At 40.1% G+C, this 21,157-nt stretch overlaps 1 protein-coding gene across 1 annotated transcript in view; it reads left to right on the top strand.

Annotated features, from left to right (window-relative positions):
- The window catches only part of LEKR1 (leucine, glutamate and lysine rich 1), a 337,373-nt gene that overhangs the window by 257,323 nt on the left and 58,893 nt on the right, over positions 1–21,157 (top strand). The window contains exons 15-16 of the mRNA XM_089910962.1: positions 2,368–2,667; positions 18,242–20,481. Coding sequence (XP_089767088.1) covers positions 2,368–2,667; positions 18,242–18,655 — 714 coding nt within the window. The 3' untranslated portion in view covers positions 18,656–20,481. The remainder of the gene's footprint in view (positions 1–2,367; positions 2,668–18,241; positions 20,482–21,157) is intronic.

Here is a 21,157-nt window from a genome sequence, read left to right as displayed (position 1 = left end):
ATCTGGGGGGACTTCCCTGGTGGTCTAGTGGTTAAGACTCCCCCTTCCAATGCAGAGAGAGGGTTTAACTTCCAATATGAGTTGGATCCCTGGTCAGGGAGCTAAGATCCCACATGCCTTGGGGCCAAAAAGTCAAAACATAAAACAGAAGCAATATTGTAACAAATTCAATAAAAACTTTAAAAATGGTCCACATCAAAAAATAAATTCTTAAAAAATTTTTTAAAAAGTAATTTTATCTCTTAATTTGTGTTTTGTTAAGTGAAGTCATTTTGGGACAATGGAGTATGCGCTGGGAACTTGTAACCTGGCTCACCTTAGGCCCCTCCTCTTCTGGACAGATTCTATCCTAGACAGACCTCTTGCTTCCTGGCTCCTGCCCCCCACCCCACTTTTCCCGTAACCTTGTGACTGCTGTTGCAGTCCCCAGGTGGCTCAGGACCAGCAGCAGGGGAATGCTGAAAGGCAGGCCCCAACTTACCAGGGCTACAGTCTTTCAAGAGAAATCATAAGTCCAGATTTTGTGAGTGAATTCTCTTGATTTTTAAATTTTTTTTTAAAGGAATATTATTCAGCTTTATTTACTTACTTATTTTTGGCTGCACTGGGTCTTCATTGCTGTGTGTGGGCTTTCTCTAGTTGCAGTGAGCAGGGGCCATTCTTCGTTGCGGTGTGCAGACTTCTCATTGCAGTGGCTTCTTTTGTTGCAGAGCACAGGCGCTAGGTGCACAGGTTTCAGTAGTTGTGGCACACAGGCTCAGTAGCTGTGGCTTATGGGCTCTACAGCACAGGCTCAGTAGTTGCAGCGCATGGGCTTAGTTGCTCCGCAGCATGTGGGATCTTCCTGGACCAGGGCTCGAACCCGTGTACCCTGCATTGGCAGGTGGATTCTTGACCACTGTGCCACCAGGGAGGTCCCTTGATTTTTAAAATGTTGACTCCCTTTTTAAAAAATCAAAACATGTTTGTGGCTATGTGAGCCTCCTCTCCCCAGGATAACCTGCTCTGTTTCAGTGTCAGCTCTCCTCTGGATGAAGGAAACTACTGTTCAGACCTAGCAGTGGCCCTCTTCCTTCCTGGATTAATTGAAGAAAATGGAATATTAATTTAATTTATAAAATTACTAATGTGGTAAATAGATTTCTTGTAAAAGTTATTCTTAATGTAAATTTAACATTTGAAACAAATTTTGGATACATAACTTAAGTAATGGTTCACAAAATCCTTGGAACTTTGGCCTATGAATGTTTTCCAGATTCTTCATGGGCTGATTTCTTGTACTAATATTTATGTGACAATATCCATAGCATAAATAATAAGGATATGTTTCATCAGGAGTTTTGCTCTTCCTGGTCTGTTTTCTGTTATTTGTTTTGCTTTTTAAGGAGAAAAAATTAAGTAATCTTTTCCCTTCTAAAGAATTTCATGACTTTGAGGAGAAGTTTCTCAAGTTATTCTTTCCTCTCTTCGTCTAGAGGTACCACCTTCAGAAGCAGTATATTTTCTAAGTATTCTGGTATCGTCTAGAACTGCACTGTCTAATGTGGTAACTTATGTGTCTACTTAAGTTTCAATTAATTAAAATTAAAGTGAAAATTGAGTTCCTCACTCATGTTCGCCACGTTTCAAATGCACAAGAGCCCATACTAACAAGCGAGAGCCTATTATGTGCATTTCTTCCCAAGTTAACGAACAGTGATATCACCTTCATAGCCTGGAACTGGCCATGGTGAGAGTATTCACACCATGGAAATTAGATATAAATCTGGCTTTTGTGTGTGTATGTGTGAGTCCGTTGTCAAACATTTACCAGCACACCACTATCAATAGTCACATGTGGCTAGTGGCTACCATATAGGACAGCACAGAATATTTCTATCATCACAGAAAGTTCTGTTGGGAAGGGCTTCTATAGAAGGTGTAGTGTCTAGGGTACCTCCAGTCGTCATATTCAAGAAAGAAAAAAAATATATCGAAGGAAAACTTGTATGGTTTGAGTAGACTATAGGTGTGGTGCTCTCCTACATGCATCCCCAAACATCAGGCATTTCTAGGTCCCAAAGCCACCCTAAAGTGAGTCCAGACAGGCACTTGATCAAGACTTGAGCTGTCCTTGGTAGCTCAGTTCAGCCACAGAGATTTATGTATTTCCAAGTATGCCCAAGTGATTAATGCAATTCCATTTTAGTTGATAAAAATAAAATTTTAGTCTTAACTTTTAAAATCTTGAAGCCCTATATATGTCATAGGATTTGTTTTCATCAGATCAGAACACCAATTATTTAGAATAAGCCTCTTAAAACCACGAGAATTCTGTGGATACCTAGAGACTATCACCCACAAACTAATGCAAGATTTATCTTACAGATATCTGACTTAATTGAAGGCTCTACTAAAGATCTAAGGCTGAAAGTGGCTGCTCTTGAAGAAAAGCTCCATGAATCCCATATTCAATATACTGAAGAATCTGAGTTAAAGGAGAAAGAAATCGAAAACCTTAAAAATTTGGTTGCAGAATTTGAATCACGCTTGAAGAAGGAAATTGACAGTAATGATTCAGTTTCAGAGGACTTGAGGAAGGAAATGAAACAGAAGTCAGATGAACTGGAAAGAGTAATGCTGGCACAAGCACAACTGATACAGCAATTCAACCAGTCCCAGGAAGAGGTAAGAAGCAGGTGATGGTACCATTGCAATTAGTGAAAGAGTGCATGTTCTTTCAACAAACAAAACAGGAAAGGTAGCTTGGTGTCATGCAAAGAGTCCTGGACTATTAATCAGAGATCTGGGGTCATATCCTGGCTCTGTCCTTAACTAGGCAGGCACTTAACCTCTCTGGACCTGGCTTCCTTTTCTGTAAAATGAATAATACATTTAACTACATAATCTCTAAGGTTTCCTGAGCCAGTTCTACTGTGTTGCAAATGACCATTTAAAACCTCTAAGATTAGAAATCTTTATAAATTTATGTCTTATTTGTTGTGACATTAAATCTTTGCCAAAGAAACTTTTAGAGTACTTGCTGCTTAAGTTAATATTTTGGACAATATATTTTAAAAACAATTGTTCTTTAGGGTTTTATTTTTCTGTCAATCTAAAGTTATAAGATAATTTACATGTAGTGGTCTTCTTTCCTATGTATGCATGATTATTTCAGCAGTGTTTTTATTTAAACCGGAGTAGACTTATTTCGATTTGAAATTTTTTTCCTAAGAAAATCTTATTTCTGAACTGCTGAACAGTTTAGAAATGGTGGATGCTATGGAATGAGTGTGTGTGTGTCCCCCCAAATTCATATGTTGAAACCTAATCCCCAGCGTGATAATATGTGGAGGTGGGTCTGTGGGAGGTGATTACATCTTGAGAGATGAACTAATTTCCTGAATGGGGTTAGTGCCCTTATGAAAGAAAACTTCCTCGCCCCTTCCACCATGTGAAGACACAGCAAGAGGATGGCCATCTTGAATCAGGAAGCGAGCCCTCACCAGACACCAAATCTGCTGGCACCTTGTTCTTGAACTTCCCAGCCTCCCAAACTGTGAGAAATAATGTTTGTTGTTTGAACCACACAGCCTCTTGTATTTTGTTATAGCAGCCCAAACTTATTAAGACAGTGGGGCAATTTTCCAATAGCCAAGAATTAGAATATTGTCACATTAGAATATTTGATCCCATTTATGACAGTATAGCAAATAAAGGCAAATGGAGGAAGATTCTGAATGTTAGTGATGAGTAATTTTTGGGGGGTTTTATTGGCATCTTAATAAAAGAATAAAAGGAAAGTGCTAGTAGTAATATTGATCGTTAACAAACATACCATGTTTTCTTCCTGTATTTAAATTATCAACCCAAATTAAAAGTTTATGCTATCATTATAATTATGAAGTGAACCTATTGCAAAGAAATTTTAAGTTAAAATGTAGAATTAAGAGAATACTGGATCAAGAATAATGCCTAAAACCCTATAGAGTAGGAATTATTTCCATGTTACAGATGAGGAACTGACTCAAGATATTTGAATAATTTGTAAGGTCACACAACATGGTGGAGTGAAGATTCAAATATGAATCTCCAAGATTTGACTCTCCAAACTTCATCTCCATGAATCTCTATACTTCCTCTTTTAGGATACCAGAATTCTAGTTATTCTGCTTCCAAATTTCAAAGTGACCTCAGGCTTGGCACTCAACATCTCCAGGACACACACACACACACACACACACACACACACTGTCTCTCTCTCTCTCTCTCTCTCTCTCTCTCTCTCTCACTTTTAGAATAACAACAAACACACTAGTGCTTACTCCACCAGATGGTTAGGGTGTTACGTGATTGAGTGTCTCCTGTTGGAACACAGCAGCACAGCCTCCCTTGAAAAAGGGAGCTGCTCCACCAGTCCAGGCAGGAGTGGCAAGAGCGAGCACACATGGATTCAGCTCTGCTGGAGAAGGAGAGAGGTGATGCTTCAAATGAGACAGCAGTGTTGAAGTTCAAGAGGAGGAGGGACAGCAGATTAAAGGAGAAAAAACTCAAAGTTACTAGACCAGCAGGTTTTCTAACTCCTAAATCCCCAAAAGAAATGGCAATATGGAAAGTGACGAGTAACTTATAAACTAGGACATGTAGAAAAAGACTGAAGGGTCAAATCCAGTAAATATATAATAGGCAACTATTCAAGTGCCAGGCACTGTGCTGATCATCAATATGCAATTATGAACAAGACTGGCAACTGCCATTCCCTGCTTTCAAAGAGGAATTTACAGAAAATATTATGTGAGCAATTAAATTGACATCCAGAGGAAGGAATGGCCTAAAAAGAAACTTCTCATATAAAACTCACAGACTAAAAGCTAAAAAATTGGCCATAAGGACTTGCATTAGTTTTCTATTGTTGCATAACAAATTGTCATCAAAATCAGTACTTCAAACAACATTTATTATCTCATAGTTTCTGAGTGTCAGGGATCTGAATGTGGGGCTTAGCTGGATGCCTCTGGCTCAAGGCCTCTCATGAGGTTGGTGTTAGGGTGTCCCTTAGAAGTTAAATAATTACAGCTGAACTGTAAGAGTAAATAATTAAGGCTGCTTCTCTGGTTAAGAATGCTAAAGTCCAGAATATTCTTATAAAAATAGGAAATGAGCTAATAAAAGTGATAGGAGTTATGAGCAAGAAAGAATCAAGGTTGTTAACAGGTAAAGTGAAAAGCACTACTTTTTTGTGACCATGCATTCCAGACACTTGAAATTTCTCAGGTTCTGGAGAAAAAAAAAGCTTCATTTAAGTGGAGAACAAATTCCCATTAAAAAGAAGATAAATTAATGGTCTAATAAGGAAGCTAATTAAGGGGAGGAAAGCCCTGCTCTCATTCAAGAGGCCAGAGAATAGATAGAACTTTGTTTTTAATTGTATAAAGAAAGTTCTCAAGGATAGGAGGAAAGCCATAGCCTCTAAAGGGCAAAATGGACATTCCTGCATGGAGCAGGGATTAGTGGAGAGCTGCCACAGAGACAAGGGTCAAGAAGGTGAGGCGACAAGGGTCAAGAAGGTGAGGCAACAAAAGGTGCAGGTCAATAAGAAGAAAGAAAATGGGAAGTAGAACTGTATGGGAAATGTAAATGTGAAAAGGGGGTTCCTGAAATTCTATATAGGGCAAAGACACAGACATAAAAATTGGAACATTAAAAAAAAAAAAGTAGCAAGTCAGAAAAGAAACATAATATGTTAGAGAATAGGACATTATCATTTAAAGTCAGGTTAAAATAGATCACATGCTTCTTGCTGCCAGTTTTCCTTCCTACTAGCTCTGTATGAGTCCTATCAAGACAGTGTGGCCCCGATGTTAGGGGCCTTGTGATCCAGAGGAAGAACGTGGTAAATCTGAAAAAACAGTTCATGTACAACTATCAAAGGAAAGCCAGTACAGAGAGTTCAATATTTTTGTTGTCTTAAAAGTATAGATAAGGAAAACATAAGGGGCAGAAGTTTTAAATTCTACTACTTCCTGCAGCTATTTGATGAAAATGGAAGATTCAAAAATAGGAGGGATTGCTCTTGGTTAAACATGGAGAATTGAATGCATATGTTTATCTCTGCTTCCATGCCAAACACCACTAAAATGACAGTAAGTTAATAAAAAGTGAATAAATCCATAAGGAAAAAAGAACAAGAAAGGAGGTGACACTAGATGAAAAAGACGTTGACTAAATTTTGGAAAATGGAAAGTAAGGTATGGATGAGAGGTAATCAGCAGGCTACGGCTATTGAAACCTAATGCCTGTGGAGAGTGTGGGAGTACGCGGAATCCTAAAAGGAGCAAACCCAATCACGTGACATGACACTGGAAAGGCTCAGGAATTGAGGACACCAGATACCTCTGAAAGAGGGAGAGAAGAGTGGATCTGAAAACAGGGCTGTTTGAATTATTGTAAAAGGAGCAAATAGATGCTTAGATGCCCTCTCTAACCCCCAAGCGGCCCCCACCTACCATCCTGGCAGGATACCAAAGGTTTACACTCTAGAAAAACTGAATGCAAGAGGCTTTGGTCTTGAGGATACACAACAGCAGAATATGGGATAAGGCAAGAGCTGGACTGAAGGTCTGTGTATTATAGGGTGAGACGTCCCAGTCCCTAAAACCCACTCACTTTCCAAAACACAGACAACCAGGCTTATCTATCAATATCCAGGAAATTGGAGGAGCCTTCTGTGGCGAAATGAGCTAGCTCAGAAGAAAAGACCTCTGGATACTGATAATTGGGGCCTTTTAATTAAAATGTTTTTTTTTTATTGGAGTATAGTTGCTTTTCAATGTTATGTTAGTTTCTACTGTGCAGCAAAGTGAATCAGCTATACGTATACATATATTCCCTCTTTTTCGGATTTCCTTCCCATTTAATAGGTCACCACAGAGCACTGAGTAGGGTTCCCTGTGCTATACAGTATGTTCTCATTAGTTATCTATTTTATACATAGTATCATGTATATATGTCAATCCCCATCTCCCAATTCATCCCACCTCACCATCCCCCTTGGCATCCATACGTTTGTTCTGTACATCTCTGTCTTTATTTCTGTTTTGCAAATAAGGTCATCTATACCATTTTTCTAGATTCCACATAATATGCATTAATATACAATATTTGTTTTTCTCTTTCTGACATACTTCACTCCATATGACAGTCTCTAGGTCCATCCACGTCTCTACAAATGACCCAATTTCATTCCTTTTAATGGCTGAGTAATATTCCATTGTATACATACACCATATCTTCCTTATCCATTCCTCTGTTGATGGACATTTAGGTTGCTTCTATGTCCTGGCTATGGTAAATAGTGCTGCAGTGAACATTGGGGTGCATGTGTCTTTTTGAATTATGGTTTTCTCTGGGTATATGCCCAGGAGTGGGATTGCTGGGTCGTATGGTAGTTCTATTTTTAGTTTTTTAAGGAACCTCCATACTGTTCTCCATAGTGGCTGTATCAATTTACATTCCCACCAACAGTGCAAGAGGGTTCCCTTTTCTCCACACCCTCTCCAGCATTTGTTGTTTGTAGATTTTTTGATGATGCACATTCTGACCAGTGTGAGGTGATACCTCATTGTAGTTTTAATTTGCATTTCTTTAATAATTAGTGATGTTGAGCATCTTTTCACGTGCCTCTTGGCCATCTGTATGTCTTCTTTGGAGAAATGTCTGTTTAGGTCTTCCACCCATTTTTTGATTGGGTTGTTTGTTTTTCTGATATTGAGCTGCGTGAGCTGTTTGTATATTCTTAAGTAAAAGTTATATCTATGTCCAATCTACCCACTGAGACATATACCGGTAAATAAGCCCTTATGCAGGCACACAGAGCTTCCAGTAACATTTTGAAGACTCATTTTTAAGCCCAAAAAGCCAAGAATCCCCAACCATTTGAGGAGCACCTCTAACATGAAAGGCAGAAGTCAGGATCAAACAAATAAGCAAAAAAAGAACTCATAGGAGACAGATACAAAACAATGTGGGAGGGCTTCCCTGGTGGCGCAGTGGTTGAGAGTCCGCCTGCCGATGCAGGGGACACGGGTTCGTGTCCCGGTCCAGGAAGATCCCACATGCCGTGGAGCGGCTGGGCCCGTGAGCCATGGCCGCTGAGCCTGCGCGTCCGGAGCCTGTGCTCCCAACGGGAGAGGCCACAACAGTGAGAGGCCCGCAAACCGCAAAAAAAAAAAAAAAAAAAAAAAACAATGTGGGAAGCAAAAGTGAGCTTCAAAAAAGAGCACAATTAATATCCTTAGAGAGAAAAGAGAAGATATTGTATCCATGAAACATGAACAGAGGCTATTAAAAAAAAAAAAGAACAGGAATCAGTATTAAAATACAAGAACTGAAATAAAAAATTTAATATTTGGCTTAGATGATAAAGATGAAGAAATTACCCAGAAAGTAGAAGGAAAAGGCAAAGAGATGGAGAGAAGAAAAAATTAGAAGATCAAGCCAGGATGTCTAATACCTCATTAACAGGAGTTCCAGAAAGAGAGAACAGAGAAAATGGAAGGGAGAAAACTACCCAGGAACTAATCCAATAATTTTTCGAAGTACTGAAGGGCATTTCTGTATTGAAAGGGTCCACTCAGCATGATGGATGGCAAAGCAAACACATCATGAAATGTCATTACCTTAAGGACAAACGTAAGTACTTAAAAGCGTTCAGGAAAAAAAGAGGGGTCACTTAAAAAGGATTAGAAATCAAAATGGCATCTTTACAACAGCAGTAGAAACTAGAAGCCAATGGCTTCCAAATTCTGAAGGAAAATTTTTTCCAACCTAGGATTCTATATCCTGCTAAATCATCAATTAAATGCAAGTGTCAAGGATATTTCTCAGACATTAAAGTTCTCAAAAACGGTACTTCCCTTGCAGCCTTTCTCAGGAAACTGTTAGAAGATATACAACACCACAAAGAGGGAGTAAACTAAGGGAGAAGACACAGGAATCAGGAAATGAGTGTTCCAGCACAGGAGAGAGGTAGAGGAATTCCCCAGGATGGTGGTGGGAAGAAATCCAAGGATGACAGCAGTGCAACAGATTTAGAGAATAGCCAGGTTGAGTTCTGCAGAAGAATGGAGGGTTTTTAGAAGTATGTCTCTGATAAAAAAAGAGAACTGATAGATTACATGGAGTGCTTGAATATGTTGAGAGGATATTTACACGTCTGTAAGTAGGTTTGGTGAAAAATTAGTTATCAACACCTAGAAAATTAAGCAGATAAGTAACGGGATAATAATAAACTCTAGAACGAAACTTTGCAAGAAAGAAAATGTAATCATAGTACACTGCATGGCTACGATGTACATAATATTTATATACTATAATCATATAAGGTGTAATATAGATTTGACTGAAAATTGCTATAGAAATTGGGAAGATTTTCCAATAAAATTGTGATAGAAGCTTCTTCCAAAGGAGCAGAAACATCTCCTAATGGGGGGAAGAGAAACAACTGTTACGAGTTGAAATAGGAAGTTAAATCCTTGTCTTTCATTCTATGAAATCAGTAGATAATGACTTCAAAACTGAAAACTATGAGATAGCTGTATAATGATATTATTTAGGACTATGGAGACAAATATCATAAGAAACAGCTTAAAAACCTGAAAATGGTTGTTCCTGGGAGGCAGAGCTTGTAAGTGTGAAGGAATACTTTATTTCATTATAATTTTATAGTATTTTAATTCTTAACTATGCATAATATATTACCTTAATTTTAAAAAATAATTTAAAATAATGGAAAGGAGTAAATTATAAAGAGGACCTGATAGAGAGGGCAGCAGAGGAAAGGATAAAGGACAAGGTTATAGAAGAAAAACCAGGAAAGTTATAAGTAAAGCAAATAAACAACAGAATACGAAGCTTAATGAGATATGTTTTAAGATTATGAGAAATTTAAAAATTAAGACAAAGCAGATTCTAGCTTAAATTTCAGTAACAGGTGCCTGACACACTTCTGTTTATTCTTCAAGTCTGAACAAAAGGAGAGCTCCTCCATGAACCCACAGAATCCCAGAGGCAAGCTTGGATATACATCTGTGTGCCTAATGTGGCTGTTTTTGTTTTTTTTAATCTTACTTTTTTATTGAAGTAGAGTTGATTTACAATGTTGTGTTAGTTTCTGGTGTACAGCAAAGTGATTCAGTTTTATATATATATACATATATGTGTATATATATATAATATACATATATATCCTTTTTCATTATAGGTCTAATGCAGTTGTTTATGCACTCATTTAACATGTAAGTAGTTGTTTTCTTGTTTTTGTGGTACACGGGCCTCTCACTGTTGTGGCCTCTCCCATTGCGGAGCACAGGCTCCGGACGCGTAGGCTCAGTGGCCATGGCTCACGGGCACAGCCGCTCCGCGGCATGTGGTATCTTCCTGGACCGGGGCACGAACCCGTGTCCATTGCATCGGCAGGCGGACTCTCAACCACTGCACCACCAGGGAAGCCCCAATAGTTGTTTTTTAATAGATGCTAAGAAGAAGTATTAATTTGGGTAAAGGCATACTTTCTGAGGGAGATGTGCTGTATTAGATGGGGCAGTCAGAGGACTCTCTGAGGAGATAATATTCAAGGAGACCTGAAGTGAGGAAAAGAACATTCCAGGCAGAGCGAACAGGAAGTGTAAAGGCCCTGTGGCTAGGAACATCCTGGGAACCTTCAAGAAACCACAAGGAAGTCAACAAGCATTGCTGGTGCTTAGTAAGCAAGGAGGATGTGGTAGAAAGCAAGGTTGGAGGGGCCAATTCATGTGGAGTCTTTGAAGGCAGTAAAGACTTTGGATTTTTTTCTAAGTGTGATGAAAAGCTACCTGGGAATTTTGAACAAGTGAGTGACATGATCTTACTTATTTTTAGAGAATAACTGACTGCTTTGTGGAAAATAGGTTGCAAGGTGGCGGGGGAAGGCAAAAATGAAAGCAGAAAGACCTATTACAAGGTCCTTGAAAAGGTCTAGAAAAGCATTGATGGTCATCGTGGTAAAGGAGGTGACAAGTGGCCAGATCTGGTATATATTTCCTAGATGGTGGCAACAGAAGTTGGAGATGGGTTGGATGATATGAAAGACCAGGAAGGGTCAAGGATAACTCCAGAGTTTGGAATCTCAACAACTGAGAGTGAAAGTGCCATTTACTGAGATGGGAAACACTGGTCAAGGAATACAACTGGGGAGGAATGTCAAGAATTTGATTTGGGACATGTTAACCCTAATATGTATGTTAGATATCCAAATGGAGGTGTCGAATGGGCGGTATGTTCAGGGGAAGGCTGACTAGAAATGCTGATTTCGGAGACGTCCACGTGTAGCTGATACTTATGCCTTGGGGCTGAATGAGATCACCCAGGGCATGAGGTAACAAAGAAGAGGGTGGAGAACTCTTCAACTCTGAGAGGCTGGGAGGAGGAGGAGGCTAGGCCATGGTGACAGAGAGGGAATAGCTAGTGAGGTAGGAGGAAAAGAGGAGACTAACAAGGACTGTAAGGAAAGAAAGTGTCTAAGGAAAGGAGCATGCAACTTAGGCTCACAATCTCCTGTATAAGAACTTTGATTTCAGATAGGTTTTGGAATTCAACTTTGAATTTTAGAAAGTTAACAAAATGCACATGCCCCTGGAGATCTAGAGTAGCCTCTTCCATGCAGTGACATTAATATTTCTGCAGTGAAACACAGGAATGGCCCCACTGAGTGAAATAACAAGACTATCAGTCCAGTCAGATTTTATTACCAAATGTTACAAGTTAGACACATTTTTCTTTACTGAGCTTTTTGGATGTCAGAATTGTGGCTAATGCATTGTAGATGTATATTTGCTTTCTTTCTTTACAACAGCTGTTTTTGCTGTTTCTGTTGGTTCACCTGACCATCTCTTGGCATCCTGGATCTGTTTTTGTTTAAAAAACAAAAAAGGGGAGTATATGTGTTTCTCTATAGGATCACATACATAGAGAAATGTCAGGAAAAAGTGAAGGGAGAATTTTCCCCAAACTATTTACAGTGGTCACCACCGGGGGATAAGAAGAGATGGGCAGAGGTTTCACTTCTTATAGCTTTTTAAAATTGGGGGGATTATGGATGACTTTTAAATTTTTTGGTGTTCTGAATATTTTCCAAATGTAAAGCCTATTTAAAAAAAAAACCTATTTATTTAGGAAAGTTTACTAATACATCTGGTAAGGATGGGTCTAATTAAAATTTAGGAATACATACATTTGAAAACATAAATAGTTTTCTGCAAGAGGGATTTGCCTAGTTTTAAGATATGCATTTACTGTATTTCTGTATTTATTTGATATAGAGAAAATGCTACACATTTCTCTGGTAACTCCATTTATGAGAAACCAAAGTTAGTAAATTAAAAAATGAGTAGCTCTCAGTTTGGGCCTGAGTAAAGAGAACATCTGAGTCTTTTCCAAAGAGTAAAGGGGTAAATGGGAGGTTCTCTAACTTCTGGCTCCACAGGGAACAGGAGAGGATGGGGTGTAGGTGTGGAGGGGCTGTTCCTAGGGTTGGTTGGCAGGGGTAGAGAGCTCAGATTGAGGATCTCCAGTCGTGGAGAGGCAGATCTAGGCAAGACTGTCTTTCACGTATTGGAGAGTCAGCCCTGATGCAGAGTATGGATGACAGAAATTTGACAGAATGAGGAAAAAATACGGAGAAATTGTTTTTTGTTGTGGTTAATTAATACTAATTAAGTCTCAATTAAAGTTGGCTTACTGACTTAGAAAGTAAATTCTGAACACTGTGTCTTCATGGGCTCTTCCTCTCCATCCTGAAAATCCGCTCTTGAAGCCTATCAGTCCAAGGGAGTATTGCCCTCTGTTTCTACTTCTGGTTTGAAGTCTGCCATAGTTATTTCACAGTGTCCATTATGTTTGCAAGCACAGAAATACAATTTTAAGAACAACCTGCCTGACATCCGTTTTGCTTCTTTCCTGGAAATTTATTCAGATTCTCCTTCATGCCTTTCCAAAGGGCCATTTCCACTGTTTTTCTGCAGTGTTTGGGGCTGATCAGATTCGTTGAACAGAAGCCTTGAATGGAAGTTTGGGCACGTCCTTTGCTAACTCCTACTCATCTTTCTGGTTTCCACACCTTTTCCACAGTCTCCTTTCGCCTCAGCTCCCCACCCAGTTGGCCACCCTAGGATAGATCTAGTTTGGGTTGGTGGAAACTGTAATCTGATCAACGCATGACTGGTTCAGACCTAACTGGGTGTAATAAAGCATGAACAAAGACACCCATCTGTGCTTCTTTTTCACTGAGGACTTGCCTTCCTGGCATGTTCCCCCCAAATTATGCCAAATACAGCTGATTGCCATCAGAAATGGAATTCTCACCTTCAGAATGATCAAGTTACCCAGCAAAGCCTTCTCTTGCTTCTTCCACTGTTTTTGGAATTGAAAGCAATCCAGCTGTCTCTAAGGATAAAATTGAAAACAAACATAAAAATAAACCACTCTTACATTGCAAAGAGTGGGGGAAATTGGCCATTTTTTAATATTAGAAATTTCAAACAGATGGTGAGCTAATTTATATTTTCATTTTGAAATTTACTTTCCCAGTGGGAGTGCAATTAAGCCATATTTTAAGTCCATTCAAAGTGGCCTTCATCTGAAAATGTTGTAGACATATCTATAGATAATGCTCTCAACCAATTGGCAGAGGTTAAGGACCCAGGAATGCTAGCTCCCCCTCTCCTAGACCACCCTAACCAAGGGGCCCTTGGGATAGGAACCTCCTCCATGAAAACTGGCCTCCTATCCTCCCTGCCTCCCATCCTGCCCACTCAGGGCTACTTTCTACTGAGCTGGCAAAGCAGTCTTCCTTTGTTGCAGATTTGACAATGCCAGCCCCCTGCTTGAAATAAACCTTTCAATGACTCCATATGGCCCTCAGAATTAAGTTAAAACTCTAATATTTGCAGGTTGTCAAAGTCGTCCTTGATCTGATCCTGCTTATTCCTGCCTGCCTCAGTCCTGGTCTCTCCTCCCATTCTGCACTCTGCCCTTGAGTCACACTAAGCCATGTGTCATCCCGAGATGTGACTCTCCCTCTCTCACTTCCAGGAATTTGTACTCGCTGTCCCTCTTCACCTGACTCATGCCTCCCTTTCCGTTTTGACTTACAGTCTAGTTGCAATCCAGTGATAACACTATTTTACCATGCTAAAATATGGCCAAGATACTTTTACCTAAAGCATTTAGAATGCTATAGCTTCACTGATTATACTCATGTTTGCCCATGATTTCCATCTTACTGAACATATTCCATCTTAGACATTTTCCTGTGTTGTTCAGTGAAAACACATATTAAAATTCTGCAGCAACACAACCTTACAAAAAGATCAACAACCCCAAAAGACAAACATTTTGCCTAAATTGCTGAAAGCGATCTAACCATGAGTGAATGATTCTTTTCCACATATGATGGAATTTTCCACTAATGTGTCTCCTTGACTCTGGCCACATCCACGTGTGCTCTTGTCATGCCTTGTCACACACACTCCACCTCTGAAACAGCAGTCCCTTAAACTGGATGTGTTCTATTTCCATTTGTTTATTCCATGATTGAATAAATTCTAACATCTGAACTACATGTTATACAAAACTGAGTTATAATCCAAATTTTAAAGGAGGAAGTAATGGTGGCAAAGGATATACAGATATTGTAAGACTCATCTGAGATTTCATAGTGTTTATGACAAAGATAAAAATAGAAGTCCTATCTTTGGATCCTGTTCTCAGTTTAGAGGTTCTCCTGGTTTGGGGAATAAGAGAAAAGAGAGAATTTGTCCTTTGTTCTGGAAACTGATAGCCTTGAAGAAGGATGAGTTCCAGAGCAGTGGGCCCCAGACCAAGACGGTCAGCAGCTCTTCCAAAATTCAATCTGGAGTTGACACGTAGAATGGGTGCTCCCACTGTACTTGTTATGGGGACATCTTTGGGTTCGCTCCACCTTTCCATTTCCTCCTTCAGTGTAGTGTCACTTGCCCAAAATAGCTTTTAAATGACTTGCTTTATGGATGTTTTCCATAGAGTACTACTCCTTTCCTTTGAGACTTGAATTTATTTATTTATTTATTTATTTATTTATTTATTTATTTGTGGCCGCGTTGGGTCTTCGTTGCTGCGCGCGGGCTTTCTCTAGTTGCGGTGAGCAGGGGCTAGCTACTCTTTGTTGAGGTGCGAGTACTTCTCATTGCGGTAGCTTCTCTTGTTGTAGAGCATGGGTTCTAGGCACGTGGGCTCAGTAGTTGTGGCTCACGGGCTCTAGAGCACAGGCTCAGTAGTTGTGGCACACGGACTTAGTTGCTCCGTGACATGGGGGATCTCCCTGGACTAGGGTTCAAACCTGTGTCCCCTGCATTGGCAGGCAGATTCTTAACCACTGGGCCACCAGGGAAGTCCCTGAATTTAATTTTAGTAAATGGATTGAATTTTATTTTTCTTTTAATGAGAGCCGTTGTCATCACATCACCCATCATTTTATCCTTCCATATTTGTGTATCTTTTATTCATGTCACCCATTTATTGACCGCATTGTTAACTTCTATAATTTTTTTCTTTTATATATTCACATAAAGTTAACTCTTTCCCATGGCTTTCTTTTTTTGTTTGTTTGTTTGTTTTTTGCGTTATGCGGGCCTCTCACTGTTGTGGCCTCTCCCACTGCGGAGCACAGTCTCCAGACGTGCAGGCTCAGCGGCCATGGCTCATGGGCCCAGCTGCTCTGCGGCATGTGAGATCTTCCTCGACCGGGGCACGAACCCGTGTCCCCTGCATCGGCAGGCGGACTCTCAACCACTGCACCACCAGGGAAGCCCTCCCATGGCTTTCTTAATCAAGAGAGTTTTTATACTAACTTATTTAAAGCCCTGTAAATCTAATCACTTCAATACATTTTGCCTGTTTACTAGTGGGGAACAAAATGCATTGATGCTTTTTCCTTTTAAAAGAAAGTTTAGTTTAAGTTTAGAAAAGTTGGGCAAAACCAGATGTGATGTCTTACTGTTTTTTATTGCTTCAGTGTTCTGGAACAAAATGGCCCCTGCATGCTTGATATAATTAGACAATTAATTTAGGCCTAGGCAGCTTGGAGCCAGGCTCTGGAGGCAGGCAGGGACCCCACCATTTCAAAGCTGGGTTACTCTCAGCAAGTTACATACCAGTGTGATCTTCAGTGTCTTTCTTTGTCAAATATAATTGTTGGGAGCAAGAAATGAGATGGAGCCTAACAAGGCACTTTATTAACCTCTTCTCTAGCCCTCCCTCTCCTGCCTTTTTAACAAGTATTTCAGGAACAGTTAATGAGAACCAGATGATAAAGCCACAAACACCATCCTTGGTCCCCTGTTCCTCCAAAATAATAATAATAATAATAACTGGAAGCAAGTAATTAATCCCCATGATTTGAAAAAAAATGTGAATATATGGCTCATATATGTCTATTACTAATATATGTAAATGATGAGGTTTTGTTTGACCCAGACATGCCACTGATTTTATAGAATATTAGTGTACAACGGTTAATGTGAAATTGCTCCATATTCTGCAACTTTAATTACCAAATTTGGAATTGGATGGAGTTCTGACCATAATCACAAGAAACTCAAATACAGGAAGATGCTACTTTCCCTGATGCTTTGTTATTTAGTTCCACTGACAGCAGATTAGTCAGTAAGCCCTTAGGAGGATGCTTTCCACTGAGCCTCAGACTTGGGAATGCCTTGGCTGTTTTTACAAACAAGCTAACCTGATGGAAAGTCATTTTCAGCTGAAGAATCCTACAGCACAATCACTTGAATTGTGTTTACTTATTTGGATACCATTTTGAAGTGTTTACTTTTCAATCTCTTTTTTGACATCCTGCAGCCATGAATGTCAGGACATTAGGGAGATCCAAGACCTAATTCTTACCACGGGGCTTGAAGTAATTTTGATGAATTCCATAGATGAAAGATGGCTATCATTCTTCAACTAGAAATGTAGAGTCTCATCATTTGAAGAAGTTGCAATGATCTCTAGTCTAGTCACACGCTTGAAGCTTAAATTTGCTCCAAAACCTCCCAGTCAAGTGAGATTCAACCCTTCAGAGTATCCTTGGACAGCTCTGGCTATTAAAAAATGCTTCCTTCTCTTAACCCTCATAGCTTCCACCCTTGGCTCCAACCAGTGTTGGGGACATAAAAAGCAGCTCTGCTCAAACTTATGATGCTGCAAACTTCTTGAGGGCAGGAACTGTATCCACTACAGCTTCTAGTAACTTGATACATGATTGCCGAGTGGAGTTCAAAGCAGATTTTGTTCTTTATTTCAATATATATCTTACAAAAGAGCAGATCATCAGTATATTTAAGTTCTACTGAGAAAGCATCACATAAAATTACTGATTTTATTATCTAAATGCTAGAGCTGATATATTTTATTCTTTCAATTTTATAATTCGAGCAATTTTTATCTGTCACGTACTGCAGTTTCCCTTCATTATAAAATAACATACTTGGGACTTCCCTGGTGGCACAGTGGTTAAGAATCCGCTTGCCAATGCAGGAGACATGGGTTCGAGCCCTGGCCTGGGAAGATCCTACATGCCGCAGAGCAACTAAGGCTGTGTGCCACAGTTACTGAGCCTGTGCTCTAGAGCCTGCGAGCCACAACTACTGAGCCCGCGTGCTGCAACTACTGAAGCCCGTGCGCCTAGAGCCCGTGCTCCGCAAGCCCCCACTTGCCAAAACTAGAGAAAGCCCGTGCACAGCAACGAAGACCCAACACAGCCAAATAAATTAATAAATTAATAAATAAATGTGTTTAAAATAAATAAATAAAATAACATACTTAATTGCACTACAGATATTAACTACAGACGTCACACGTGCAGGACAGACTGTCTCAGGCCCAGAGGAGTTGAAACCCCACTGAAGTAGGCATTGGACATTCTGGGTTCTAGCACCAACTCCACCACTATCATCTGAGTGACCCTGACTCTTGGTTCCTCTTCTGCAAACTGTGAGGATTGAACCAAATGTTCTCTTAAAGTTCTTTCCAGCTTTACAGGTCATTTGCATTTTTGACTTATTTATCCCTGTCAAAGAACATAGACCTCTGATTTCCAGTTCAGTTCTCAATTTATATTGCCAGTAACTATCCATATGTACACTGTTTAAAGCTAGGGCTGCTTTTTCTTTCCTTTTTTTCATTGCAGAACACTTTTCTTCAGGAAACAGTGCGTAGAGAGTGTGAAGAACGCTTTGAACTGACGGAGGCTTTGAGTCAAGCCAGAGAACAGCTCCTGGAGCTCAGGAAGCTCGGCGGACGGTCACCCCTATCACCATGCTCCCTCAGCCAGGGCAGCCTAACCTCCTCTGTTGCAGCTAGCAGCAGTCAGGGAGAGAAGAGGCTCGCAAGACTGAACTCCGAAATGAGAATCAAAATCCCCAGCCTGCACGGAGTGTCGAAACCCACCGCTTCCCCAGCCTCAACTCAGACCAGCAGGGTCAGCAGCTCAGGTTTGCCCACCCTCCCCCAGCCACACCCTCCCCGGGGTCGACCGTCTTCAGTCAGTGAGACCCGGCAGAGACTGGCTGTCATTCTGCAGAGGAGACTGAGTCAGCAGTGATGGAGCCAAAGTCAGGAGCAGCTCCACACAGCATGCCTGTCTTTCCCAGAGTCCAGAAACTCACTGTACGAGGATGAAAAGGATCAAATTACTACCACAGATTAAGAATGCATACTTACAGATATTTTTAACAAGACAGTTGGAAAAGCTAAAGAATTGTGAAACCACATTTTCCAAGAGGCCTTTGAAACTGCAACAGATAATGAAGTTGTTGGTATTCCAGAGGGCCAATTTCTATATTTATGTATTGTGTGTTTCGATGTGCTCTATGAATATGCCCTTTTAGAGATCATAGGTAAAATTTTTCACCCATAGCATCTTTTCTACTTTTTTGCACCATTACAAGCAGATCTACTTCCACAAAATAATAATAATAATAATAGATTTTATTGGTTTTGTTGGTGTTTGTTCATTTGTTTGTTGAACTGAATAGGTTAAATAGATGTAATTAGTATTCCAAATAGAAAATGAAAGGACTTAATCCTTAATTTGATAATTTTCAAAATGCTTATTCAAATATTCACAAAGTTCTTCATAATCAAAACTTTCTCTTTTTCACCTCACAATCTAACTGGTTAATCTAATTTCTTTTTTTTTTTTTTTTTTTTTCGGTACGCGGGCCTCTCACTGCTGTGGCCTCTCCCGTTGCGGAGCACAGGCTCCAGATGCGCAGGGTCAGCGGCCATGGCTCACAGGCCCAGCCGCTCCGCGGCATGTGGGATCTTCCCAGACCGGGGTACGAACCCGTGTCCCCTGCATCGGCAGGCGCACTCTTAACCACTGCACCACCAGGGAAGCCCAATCTAATTTCTTTTTAAGTGTGGTCAGAAGTAATGATAGGTGATCTTTAGGAAGACAGTCTGGGGACCCTCTAGAAAAAGGGACAGAAACTCCAATTCAAGAAAAAAGTGGTTTATTTCTCAAACTATAGAGATTATTTTCGATAACAAGGAGCCTGGCCGTGAAAATATTACTTGGTAGAGATTTTCTGCATTGAATGCTTTTTGGTATTCCAGGTCAGATTTTGGTTTTAACTAGTATTCTGGAGCCATTGTGTAGAGAACTAATTCATGACAGTTTAGTAGATGCATGTAGTGCTAATTTGGGATTCAAATTCATTGCCCCTGAAAATGGGCATCTTGTTAAAATGTTTTCTATTTTCAGAGTGAAAAATTAAAACCAGAAAGCAGACCAGCTATTTTACGTAATCTTAAAGCTTCAGGCTCCTCCCGTTTCTTAAAACACAGCTCTTTACCTTACGCTAGTATTTATTTATCATTTTATCCATCTAATAATAGTGTATTTCTCTTCCATGACTGATTTTACTCAAATCCTTCATCTGACTGCATCATAGATATCCAGGCTTCTTACTCCCAGATTAGAATGATACTAACACGTGTGAAATATGGCACTTAAAATTCTGCTATTTGGCCACCATATAGATGAGAGAATCCAAAGGTACTTGGAATCCGTTCCATGTGCAAAAAAAGTAAATTTACTAATCAAAATCAAGTTTATATCCAATCTTTCAAAGGATTTATCTAATCTAGGGTGTTTTAACCTCAAAAAATTCCACATTAGCACCACTAACTTCCCTGACTAGTTTAAGTGAGCACATCGTGTATAAAGTCTTAACAATGCTTGCTTTTGTTTTACAGAGATTGACGTACTTATAATGCATTTGACAGGAGAACATAACGTCATCTAATGGTGGCGCTGGAGTGGATCTTAGAGGCCAACCCCAACAATCTCTCTCTTTTTTTTTGCCAGTTTGTTCGTGTTTTATTGACGCCTGGATGCTCAGTCCTTGATCGCGCACTTGCATGGTGGGTGTGGCTCCTTCCGCAGCTGCCTCTTGGCCTTCAGGTTCCCTTCGGGTTTGTTCAGCCGGCGTCACGTGGCACAGTTTCAGGGGTTTATACTTCTCGCCCTTATATGATTTCCTGAGGTTCTCCTGGTTGATGACGGTGAGAACATGGGCGATGGATTTGCTAACACCTCGGACCTTGGAGAGTTTAGAAGCCGCGCCTCTTGTCACTTTAGCGACGCGCTGCTGAGACAGCGCCACCTTCAGGCCCTCCAGTTGTTTCAGCAGCTCCTCCTTGCCTCCAAGGTCTCAGGCCTTAATCTTGGCCATGGCTGTACAAGCGACCTCGGCCGGCTTCTTAGAGGGAAAGAGAAACAGTCTCTTTACAAATAAGGAATAGATGCTCAAAGAAGTCTAACTTGGCTAAGGTGGGACAGCTAGTTAGTGACTGAGCTAGAACCAGAACCACTACTACCCGAACCCAACCTTTCCACCTCACTTTTGTGCTTACCAGAGAGTCCCAAACCTCCATCATGACTTTTGTCAGAAGCACCTACACTGTGGTTACCTAATATTTTCTTTAAATGCACTCAATTTTTAAACTTAAATTTATATAAAAAGGAAGCTTGACCCAAGGAGGAATAAAGTAATGAGTTTAATATACTTTAAGATAAATATGTATCTATTAAAATACA

Source organism: Delphinapterus leucas, chromosome 4 (genome assembly GCF_059928025.1).
Source record: "Delphinapterus leucas isolate spDelLeu-1000000601 "Yukka" chromosome 4, BTC_Dleu_Yukka2, whole genome shotgun sequence".
NCBI lineage: Eukaryota > Metazoa > Chordata > Mammalia > Artiodactyla > Monodontidae > Delphinapterus > Delphinapterus leucas.
Note: the sequence above shows the minus strand (reverse complement) of the source record. Positions and strands in the feature narration are given on the sequence as shown.